We start from the raw sequence: 12,175 nt of genomic DNA on the forward strand, positions 1-12,175 counted from the left end.
GAGCCCCTAATGCAAGAATTTTCATAATGGCTTATGGAGAAAGACCATCAGGGCTCAAACAAAGGCAGTCTCTGAGGTGCAGCAGGACTTGAGCAATATGCACAAGCTGAGAAATAAAAATATGCCTCATCAGCATGAGAATGAAAATGAATGCTGATAATGCTCAAAGGTCATCACCACCAGATCTCTGACTTCTTTATCAGGAAAAAAACCCCAAACATTCCATACAATCAGACCAGAGAAGACATAAATATTAATAGATGAGAGCAGCTTCAAAGTGGACATGGTGGCAGGTGATGGAAGTATGGACAGCTTGTGACTTTTAGGCAGGACCACCACCACCCTCCCTGATTTTATGGATACAGGCATCAAAGCCTGACAATAGAATTTCTGTGATATTCAGACATTAGTCTGTACCTAAAAATATACAGATAGAAATTCTGACTAACAGCAATAATTTATGGCTGCTGGCATGGCAATGTTTAGGACCTCACTAGGAGCCATAAATCATCCTGATGCTGTTTTTTCATTTGTTACCTATAAACTTGATTTTTAACTCCCATTTAGCCATTACCAAATTTCTTCTGAGGCTCTTTGTTGTCTTTGTTTCAGTTTGCTGCATTTAGCCTTTTTTGTTTCTGTGTTTATTTGTTTGTTTTCCAGTGAGGCATATGTAAAAACAGGGCTTTTATCTCTTCTGGCCATTCTATCTCTTGGACCAGTCTACAACATGATAATGTACAGCTGCAGCTTTTAGAAGCATTTGTCCTTACTGGTTAAGGCTTGAAAAGATTGTTTACATTTCTACTCTAATGTCACATTTAGTACAGGCTACTATGAAACCTAGAGCCCTGGTGTGGAGTTCTGTGACATGCAGGGGTGTGAACTGCATAGAATTTAATATTTTTAATATTGAATATTTGTAATATTTTGTTTTACTATAATTTATATTACATAGTATGGAAATAACATTGAAAGTTCTATGTGTAAACAATGATAACAGAAGAATTTGGATGTCTTTCTTTCATTTTGTTTAAACTTTGACACATGAAAATAATGAGAATTTAAACCACAAAAAAAAGCTATTTCTGTAGCAGATATTTTAAAACTATTTCAAAGTTTCATTTATTTAAAAGTTAAATAGATCCAGTAGCAATAATTAAACTAGAAATGCAAAGATTTACGACCTGCTTTTTTAATTGTCACAGCCCCATTAAATGTAGCAAAGGAAAATCTTTTAAAGTAGGTTTGAATATGCACTAAGTAGATAAATAGAATATATAAGAAAAGTTATTTTACTCTGGCTATTAATGGAAGGAAAAAATGCAGTCAGCAGCAGTAAGCTGAATAATACATTATCCTCTTGTAATACATGGAGGGGGAAGTTGTAACATCAGAATTTCCTCTTATGTCTTCAACTTGATCCTGGCTTGAGGGAAGATGTTTTAGAAAGCTTCTTCCAAGAGCAAGATACATTTGTATTTATACACGCATACAGTTTTAAAAAGTTATTGTGTTTCATTTCTTGTGAATTATTCAGCCCGGGTTTTTGGTTTAAGAATTTGCTTTTAATTTACCCTGGAGTTTTTTTTCCCCACAGAAAAATAAAATAATTGCAGGAAACATACCATATTTGTTACTTGTCTTGAAATTTCTACACAAACTTCTTCTAAATTTTTCTACACAAAATGTTGGGGTTTTTTTTTTTGTTTGGTTTTTTTTTTTTTTTTAATCTGCAACATGACAGGAAAATAATACTAAGGCAGGATACAATGTAATCTTCCAGCCAGTTGTATTATCATGAAGTCAAGCACAAACTTGCAAAATATAATATTGCATCTCATCTGGATTCAATAGCTGCAGAAAGTTAACAGAATATTTTAAAATTATGACTAAGGAAAATTATTGGTATGACATAAAGGGTTATGCAGTGTTCTGGATTAAAGTATTTCTTCCTTTTGGTGGTTTTTTTAATGAACAGTTGATACCCTGAACAAAGAAGCTTCATACTCATTGTACAGATTAGAGAAGAAAAGCTTTCAGTAATCATGTTGACATATGAATTCATTTCTCCAAGACCTATTTCTATCAAAAATGTGGGTTATAATCCAGTAAAATAACCTCTTAATGAAGACATTTGGGTATGCGACAACTCATTACAGTTTCCAGGAAACGTATCTGGTGTTCTTGGCATACTTCTCTGCCTGCAGAACCTGGATCAGAGCTATTCATATCACTCTGGAAGTCACTATTTCCAGTCTATCAAACAGTACCCCCTTATAATCAATCAAAATGAAAGAAATATATAAAACTACTAATTATAAATGAGTGTGCTAAGCCAAAATAAATACATATGCTCATAGTGAATTATTCTCAAGTTTTCTGATTCCTTTTCAGTGAATCAAATATGTAAGTATTGGCTTAATTTTGCTTACATCAGTAGTATTTTCTGAACTGAGTTCAAGCCCATTTCCATGACTAATATTGAGGTTACATGTTCTTCTGTCTCCTCTCCTTCTGATCCTTATAAAGGGAAATCAGAAGGCAGAATCTATAGACTGATTCTCTTATTCAGAATTGTTGATCCATTTGAATATTCATTGATAGGTATCTGAGGGTTGGATAAAACTTGCTGGTCAATACAGAAAAAGGCAAAACATTCAGTATTGCATTGGTGGAGCACAAAGAATGCATAATAATGTAACACACAACTTCACCTCCTCTAAGGAACAAATAATATCTAGCCCCATTTGGCTTTTCCTAATTATTACAATTTATGTCTAGAACCAGTGGAATTCATCAGAATCACTGAACTTTCAATGGACTTTAAGAAGCAAAAAACACACTGAGAACATGCTGTATTTATAATTCTTCTATGCATCGTGTTCAGTGCAATTCAATTTTACCAGAACAACCCTAAGAAAAGTGCTTGCCTTCAGTCATCTTCAGTAACATCTAGAATCTTTTTTTCTTTTCTTCTTATAGGGATTGTCTAAAATCATAATTACCAATTATGAAAGCATAATTACCAATTCTTTATGTGAACAATTTGAAATGGTAATAGTTCTTCTTAATCATTCTTTCATACTTATCACTGGAGACATGCACTAGGTTTATGTGATGTAGCGTTATTCATAATAGTTGCAATGTACTTTTTACTAAGGTAAAGAATCCTTTACCTTATGAACTTTAGACTCAAGGCTTAGTTAGATTTGTTTTAGTTAATGTAAAGAACATTCAGATAAATCTATCTCGGTGCTACTAAACAATCTTACTAGCTTCCCAAGGGCCAAATACTGACCCAGAATTGGAATAGTCTGGTTTGGTTTTGCCCCATTGAACAAGATACCTACCACTATTGCGAATTCGTTCTTCTAGAAGGACAGTGTGTCCCGTAGGAAGTTTCCTGCTGAAGATCTCAGCTGAACGGAGGAACATGGCTTCTACTGCTGAGCCCTTCAGCAAAGCAATCTGGTCTTCATGATCAAGGGTTTGGAAGCCTAAGGCCACAGTAGAGACAAATCAGGCAGCAAAAGAAACAGTTCCCGCTTCTTTCTGTCCTGAAATTCCTGCATGTGAGGTGCCACACATCTGCATAACCTTGATGCTGGTGTCAGTAGGGTTGCTAAGTGCTGCAGACATTCAAACCTGGACTTCAGGACATGACTGATTTGAACCTCCCCAAAGTTTATGAGGATTACATGTGTATTTCAGTGTCCATGGTATTTTAGAGGATAAGCAAAGTGTGGTGGTGCATAACCAACAGTGAAAATTTTGTCTAACCTGATGCTGCTCCATAATATCTTCTGTTGTTCTTCCACCAGAGCTCTCTACACTCCTTTCCCACTGCCATGCTTCTTTCAGTGTTACAATGCACCTTCCTTAGTTAAAGGGGATCTCTACCACTTGAGAATTTTAAAAATGCTAATAAACTCAGATTGTCAGCACTTATCCATAACACACAATGCAAGGACCATAAATATTGGTGCCACCAACTAGAGAAAGTTCTCGTGTGGGACTAATAATTCAGTGGATGTCATAACCTAGAGGCATTGCTGGAAAGGTAGCAAAAATAGAGTCTAGCAAGTGTTAGTGGTAATTTAGAGGTACACTATTTGGCACTGCAGCAATATATAAAAAATAAAATCTCTCTACAGACACAATCCCTTCTCTGAGCATTTTCTTTGTCAATAGCTAAAGGGTGCCACATCTTGGAGTAGCAGAGTTTGGATTGTTCAGTCTACTGTTCTTCTGAGCACAAAGCACCTTTTCTTTATACAGTATCTAAACAGTCTGTAGAAGGATCAGGCATTTTTAAAGTCTTTAAAATATACACAAAGCTTTCCAAAAGGCAACAGAAAGGCATGCAAGCATTGCAATAACAAAATTTTCTTCAACATGCTGGATATACCTGGTAGTTTTTTAGTGAATTCCACAAGAACCTGCACATGACTAGTTGCCATTTCTGTTAAAATCAGAAAATTTCCTTCAGCGCTGAATTCCTCGTTCAGCTGTTAAAAATCAAACCAAACAAAATCTGTTAATTTTCACTGATATTTCATATTCAGGAGCAAAAAATACATGAACTATTAGACTGGACCAGGCAAGATTTCTGCCAAACATTGTAATTTGTCTCCAATTTTGTAAAAACCAAGTATTTTGGAAGGCAACATAAGAAGTAGACACTGTTTTATACTCTAGAAAATATTTTCAAGATTCTAGGCTGGTGTCTTTACTGAAAGGAAGCTTGACAGCAAGTCAAACTCAAATCACTGCCTCCACTGACAATTGAAAAAACAAAGTTACAACCAGCTAAGGTTAGATTTTATTATAAAAAGTCTTATTCTAGAGATGGAAGATTTTTCCTAATATTTAAGTTTTATAAAGATGTGGTCTAATTATTGACTGAATGGGAGAGATTCTGATCCACTGTCATCATACTTTAAGTGTAAGGCCACAGTTTGCTCTACTTAGTACACCTACTTATGATGACTACCAATATTTTTTCCCTTGTAATCCTTAGCTTCATTATCAGTGTTTCAAAAATTAATTTTTCAATATACTTACTAGTTTTTTTGACACCTCCTGGGGTATTTGTTGCTTACTGTATGAATCCATAATATAATCAAGAAGTTTCTGCTGCTCTGGGGTAAGTTCTACCTTCTCCTATACTGGCAAAAAAAAAAAAAAAAAAAAAAAAAAAGCCCATCATGAAATGCAGTCATAGTAATGATGTAGCATCTCTTGCTTTAGGCAAAAGCTATACATCCATTTTTCACCATTTGGAGACCAAGGAGATAAGAGGTTTGCTTGTCACTGAGGCTTTTACAGAAGTGTACAGAAGAGAGGTGTATAATGTTTTTAAACTGCATAGGTTTGTGTGGTTAATTATCGGAAATAAGGAAATGTTTAGCAAATAACTAGGTACATTCAAGTTTTAATATCACACCTCAATGTATGTGATATATGTACCCCAGAAAAATTACTGCATGGATCTTACAGATGCTTTACAGGGTTTTGACTAAAAATACCAGAACTACATCTACCCTCAAGGTATTTCCTTGACTTAGTGGAAGACAGACTTTTAATCAACACAGGTAGCTCCAGAGGGTTTTCAATATTCTTTATTCACTGTATTAGATGCTTTTAACAAAAATCACATCACCAGTAATGAACTATTAAAAGAATTCTCTTACCCTATATATTTTAGTTGTAGAAGTTACTTGTTTCACATCATGGCCTTCGTTGTCTTCATTGACTGTCTGATCTGGGGGCTGCTTCACATTTTTCCGCAGCCTTTTTGATTTGCACTGTATCTCTGTTAAGAGACCTAGAACACATAATGCAACACAAGGCAATTGGATTTTTATATGCCTGAGGCACTGAAGAGGGACTTAGACATGCCCATGAATGCCCTTTACAATAATCACCAACACTGCTCACCTGTGCAGATCATCTCATGAACATGTCATTATCTTTGGATTTGAGCCTATTGAGACAAGCTAGGCACACACTATGAGTAGTCTACCCCACATGGAGCTTATCTGCAGACCAAAACAGTTGGTTCTGCTGACCCAGAATCCACACATTGAGCATGTCAGGGGTCTTGCTTCGGACCAGGTCTAACCTATTCTTTCAGGCAAAAAGCCCATTAGTGATGGGAGTGTACTGGACTATGCCTTTGGTTCAGTTTTATAGAAGAGAAAAGCCTTTCCTGTGCTCCATGATCTGAACCAAATTGCAATAAATAGGAACAGCTGGAAGACTGTCATCAAAATAATGCTCTTTTGCTCTGATTTAAAACAGTGATCAAGGTGCAGCTGTTCTTACACAAAGGGCATTGGATATTTTCAATAATCTTTAAGCAATATTAGGTCTGTTGTGCAGAATCTTTGGAAAGAAAGCCCACACAGAAGAGGGGGCTCCCAGGTTTTAGCCATTACTCTTTCACTACACAGCTAGACCAACAACTGAAAACGTAGACTCAGAAGTAACTCAGATTGGCAAAAGTACCTTTAAAATGTATTTAAGAAGTTACCCAGCTGGTCTTGTTATTTTGCTTTTCATTGTATTAGAGGAATGTATAAAGCTCTGATTTGATTATAGTTTCACTTGCAAAAAAGGATTTTTGAATTTGTGGTACAGGATTTTTTTCCTCAGTTTTTTGTTGTTCTAGAATACATTTCAGTACTCTGAACCAGGAAGCATCCTTATTTGGATGTCCTAAAAACGATCAATTTTCTTGTTCTAACAAAAGAAGGGAAATAGGTACACTGCACAATCTGTGGAAGACAGTCAGAAATCACAAATGAAAAAGTAAACACCTAAGTATCCATCTAAAAATAAACCTATTTATTTTAAGCACAGGATTTTCTTCTTTCTTTCTTTCTTTCTTTCTTTCTTTCTTTCTTTCTTTCTTTCTTTCTTTCTTTCTTTCTTTCTTTCTTTCTTTCTTTCTTTCTTTCTTTTTCTTTCTTTCTTTTCTTTCTTTCTTTTCTTTCTTTCTTTTCTTTCTTTCTTTTTTTTTCTTTTCTTTCTTTCTCTCTCTCTCTCTCAAGTATTCTTCCCATTCTTCACCTTTAAAAATGCAGAGCAGGAAAAGAGGCTCATTCAGTGAGTATATGATGTGGAGGAAGATACCATCAAACCAGTGAATCTCGTTGTGAATGTTTTTAATTTCCTGTTTAAGCCCTATATAAAATGACCTACCTGAACTGCTGTGAGAAGAGGAAATTTACATGATTAAAATAAGACCTGCAAAGAATACCTTGAAAGGAGGGAATAGGAATGATAGAGATAATAATTGGTATCGAGCCATGTAATTTGTGGTGCCACACAGCACCAGAGATTTCTTTTCCTAAATTATTCACTGCATCCTTTGGTGCTGTTAATGGGCTTTTGCTGTTTTCCACCAGCTTAGGATCTGGTCTATTGCCTTCCTAGGGAAAATTTGCTTTACATTTGCCTTAAGCATTAAGACAGATTTTTCTCATGCTTCTTGCTACTAAGTATTACCTTGATATCTTATTCTGTCTCCATTTAAGTCATCTGAAAAACTTGTGAGACAGGATGTCACTTTTTAGCTCAGAGGTAGCTAGGTTTCAATGGGTATTAAATTCCAGGAAGAGTGGCAGAAGCTGGGTCTTCCCTAGGTAGACATTTCACCCAAGAAACTTGCAGTTTAGATCCAAATGACAGCAAAGAACTGAAATTGATGGGTAGTAACTTTGGTCTGTCTGTAGTTTGCACATAAAGGGCAGGAGAAAGATTGTTGAGTAGCTGTGCCATAAATATTTATAATATTTTAGCTCCTTGTTCAGAGGGAAAAAGGAATCCACAGAGCTTGCAATTACAATCCTACAAAATGAGTAAGTGAAACTAAGTTCAAGGTAACCTTTTATTTCCTAGTCATATTTTTTCAAATAAATGCCCTATACTACTAGAAGTTTCATGTTTTACTGTCCTAGATTGCCTTGAACTAAAAGCAATTATACGACACACTCCTACTTTAAAGCCATTAAATGGGGCCTTGCCAAACAGCCTCATTGCAGTGCATTAGAGCACACTTATGGTTAAGTCATGAGCAACACAAGATACCCCATGTTTCCATTGCAGAGAGAGAGTCAAATGGCAGCAGCATCCACTGGCTTTTATTTCCTATATGCCAGCTTGTGAAAATGATAGGCCAGCATTAAAGTTTCATGTAGTGCCAGTCAGTATTATTTACGCTGACCTCGGGTTTTTTTCAGCAGTGGGTTGTTGGGTTTTTTGCTGCACTGAGTGACTCAAGCTATTTTGAATACTCAGAATTTTGAAGCAATGAATCAGGGATGAGCTCCACAGGGGAGTTATTTTCCTCTGACAATACAAGGGTGCATGGAGTTCTTCCATCAAAGTGGGGTCTGCTCATATATTTATGTATTGCACAAGAATATGTCCTATCTCAGGATCTTTGCAGCCTGTTGAATTTGCAGAATGAAAGATTAATTACATTATGCTGGCAACACCTTCGAAATATTGATGGAGCTTATTGTTTCTCATATAACCAACAGTTACTATAGTATCTTCTGATCAGATTGAAGGATAGAAATATATTAAAAATTCCAAGTAGATTAATTTCCTGTATGAACGCAAATTGATTTCACACATACGTGTATGCTAAAGTGACTGGAGCCATCAAGAAGAATAAATTGTAGTCCTATTCATGGAAGGCAAAAGAACAGATGTTTACAGAACGTTTTCAGGAGCAGGCTTACAAAAATAGTGCAATAACTCAAAGAGGAGCTTTAAACATGTTCAAAGTTGCACTCCAATATCCCCATTGTTCTAAGTTATCCAGTTTGAAGCTCAATAAAGTTTATAAACTGTCTGAATAGAATATTTGTTTTCATTTGTGGAGACCTATGTGTCTATGAGTTCTACCTATGTGCCTACATGCAAGGCAGGAAAATCTATAGCACCATGAGAAAAGCTAATGAGACTATAAAAAAGGGCCAGCCCTTACCCGGCTTTGCCTGATTGCTGGGTGAGGTCTGGGAACATGCATTTGGCAAGTCCACAAGAGCTTCCTGCTAGCGACACTCCTGCTCTTTTCTTGAAAATGGCATTGTGTATGTGCCAAGACTTGGACTTGGCCCACAAGAACTTGACTGGGGGAGCCCCAGAAAGAGGAGGAAATAAAAGCGCCAGAACTTTCCTGCTCTGGCTTCCATAACACTGCAAAGCCCTGACTCCTGGGGATTGTCCCATAGACCCACTTCCCCTGCTCCTTCGCACTCAAGCAGACTAATAGCTGTCATCCAGTGAAGGACTGGCCTTCCTTCACCATTTGCTCAGCTCCTATGCCCTCGCATCCCTGACCACCAATTAAATCCCATTGCTTAAAAGTGCACTTGTCTTTCAACAGGGTTTGATGCACAGGCACAGCATCTCCTTTCATACACCTTCCACCTGCCAAATGACATCTTTTATAACTTTATTGTCAAAGCCAGATCACTCAAGCAAATACAGTATTTAATGCACACTCTGACTGGATGATGCAAATACCTGTATACATACATTCAGCCAACATGCCCATCTGCTTGCATTTCCTTAGACGGCACTCCTGGCATTTTCTCCTCATGTACATGTCCATCTCACAGTTGCCTCCATTTTTACACTTATATACTGCATTTTTTGTGATGCTTCTTCTGAAGAATCCTGCACAAAACAGCAGTGACATAGATGAAAGAAAACACTCTGAAGCAAAGTCCTCAAGGTGAAGTTCACCCCATCTGCACTGAATTTTCTGAATGACACATGTTCTGTCAGACCATCGGTTTCTTTCAGTGTCTGGATGACTACAATCTTGATACTTGTACTGAAAACAGTATCCAAGTCATATAATTTAATAAATAAGCCCAAGCACTAGACATTAGTCCAAAGTAAAGTCCTGGAATTGTGAATGTTGGGAAAATTCATACCCAAATCTGAAACCTGCCAGTAGCAGGCTGAGTACCAGCACTAGAGCCATAGGGTGATATCATACAAATAGCCAGTGAAAAAAATGTGAGTCTGTTAAGTCTCCTGAGGTACAGAATGTGCAGAAAGAGAGCTGAGTAACTCTTCACCCTTCCCCCAGCTCCTGGGAACAACAGAAGCTCCACATACTGGTCTGCTCACCCACTCCCAAGTTTAGTAAGGAAGCTGTGCTGTATCTGCCTATTGTACATGTGGCCCCTGACCCTGTTTACAAGATACTCCAGCCTTATTCACTAAGTACTGTCCACTTGATGAGTTAAGTAGTCACCTAATTTCACCTGCACAGGCAGTTCTACTGGTATCCTCAGTGGATTCACTCAAAAATTGCACAGTAATTGCTGCAAACAGCAACTGACACAAGAAATTGAGAGGACCCTTCCTAAGTCTGTCCAAATCTCCTATTTGGCTGCTGCCCATCTGTGAGACCAGTACTGTGGGCAAAACATGGGGTACACAACATAATAAATGTGATTAAATAAGGGTCATCACTAAGCAACAGAATCTTTGCAGTCAGTATTTCCTGAATTTTTAGTGTTAGCCACTGTGCCATTATAATCTTCTTACATTGCCCTTCACATGGCAGAGACTATTTAGCATCAGCTACAGTGGGAATCAGCTTTCCTCCCCATGTGAGGGCAGGTTTCTGAAATAAACTCCTGGGAGCTCCTGTTGCCCCATTACTGATTTATACTCTACTTCAAACTAGAGCTCTGTGTACATTTATTTTAACCAGAGCTATTCAAAAAGCTTTTGCTTTCTTATCACCACTGCCTGGCACAATAAAACTATTGTTTTCCAACCTGACACTCTAATGCATTAAAAAAGGGACCAGATAAGAGCCAGTCTCCCATAATCAAATCACAGAGCACATTCAGTTGCGAATCTAAAGAACTGTCTGTGTGTTTGAAGAATTGGGCATTGTCAGATGACAATTTCCCAAATTTGCCCCATGGTTTTATAGTTGCCTAATCTCTTCCAAGCACCAGTGTGTAGCAACTAATAAAACAATTCCACTACCTGGTCACAAAAAATCTGGCATTTCTCTGAATCTTCAGTAATTACTGCTTGAAATCTCTTCCACGCTGTCTGTTTTATTGGCTGCTCTTCAAACAAATACAGTTGACTGGCATCAGTCTCTTTTGAAATGCAGATTACTTAGAGCCTCCAGAAGCTCCAGGCATTATTTTTATTCATCACTCACATGGTTTTAATACATTACCATTTACTGGTCAAGGAAAGGAAAAAAAAGCCTGGATTTAAGCTGTAAATTCTCGCTGTCAGTTAAAGGCAACTGCATCTGCTTTATATAATTTATTATTTCATTTGTAAATTTTAAATCCCGTAGTTTATGATACATTAATAAGTGGTAAATGTGGAAAAGGTCTACACAAATATTTAAAATATTCTAAGACTGATTGATGACTTTATCACTCAACCTATTCACAAGGTGTGCATTTACTTCATGATGAAAGAAAGGAAAAAATTTTGATAATTTTTTTAAGATGTACAAGAAAGAAAAAGGCAAAAACATGGATGAAAAAGCTAGGAACCAACAAGATTCAAGAAGTCAAATACTTTCTCTTGAAAATGAAGGTTTTGAAAAAGTGAAATTATCTGAAATGAAAAGCAAAATAATTTTTTTCTTTTTGGCAAACACTAGTTTTAACCCTATTCTTGCTTCAGTTTTCTGACTCTTGAATCATTGTCTTTTGAACAGACTTCTTCACATTTAATTTTGAAATTAGCTTTTGGTATGAATTAAATATCTCTATATATTATTCACTACTAATTCAAAATGAGCTTACACTGCTGGAAATGTGATTTTCTATAACAGAAGAAGTTTTACTAAAAATTAAAGGCAAGTCTGAAACAACATATGCTAAAGTAACAAAGGGTTAGTAACCCCAAAAGCTGAAGGTTTTTCTGGCACAGTCTAATTTTCATCTGATCTCACCAAATTACAAAAAGCTCATGTTGGCTGGAAGTGTTGAATTTTCTTTGTTCTCGGATAGTCATGAATATGATTAATTATGGTAGAGCAGCTCCAATGTTACTGATGCTGATTTTTTTCTCATGGAAATTTTGAAAGTTGAAGGAGGGCAGCTGTAAAAAGATTAGATGAAAGCTTTGGAAGTATCTCTCTTTGGCATCCTGA

At 36.7% G+C, this 12,175-nt stretch overlaps 1 protein-coding gene across 6 annotated transcripts in view; it reads right to left on the minus strand.

The window, feature by feature from the left end:
• NR1H4 (nuclear receptor subfamily 1 group H member 4) overlaps positions 1–12,175 on the minus strand; it is a 37,914-nt gene that overhangs the window by 7,431 nt on the left and 18,308 nt on the right. For 5 of the 6 annotated variants that reach the window (XM_068191621.1, XM_068191620.1, XM_068191622.1 and 2 more), the window contains 5 exons: positions 9,547–9,699; positions 5,697–5,830; positions 5,068–5,166; positions 4,412–4,511; positions 3,354–3,500 (listed from right to left, as the gene is read on the minus strand). In XM_068191621.1, the coding sequence (XP_068047722.1) occupies positions 3,354–3,500; positions 4,412–4,511; positions 5,068–5,166; positions 5,697–5,830; positions 9,547–9,699 (633 nt within the window). The remainder of the gene's footprint in view (positions 1–3,353; positions 3,501–4,411; positions 4,512–5,067; positions 5,167–5,696; positions 5,831–9,546; positions 9,700–12,175) is intronic. The other variant, XM_068191623.1, reaches the window with a different exon arrangement.

Source organism: Anomalospiza imberbis, chromosome 5, assembly GCF_031753505.1.
Source record: "Anomalospiza imberbis isolate Cuckoo-Finch-1a 21T00152 chromosome 5, ASM3175350v1, whole genome shotgun sequence".
In the NCBI taxonomy this organism is placed as follows: domain Eukaryota; kingdom Metazoa; phylum Chordata; class Aves; order Passeriformes; family Viduidae; genus Anomalospiza; species Anomalospiza imberbis.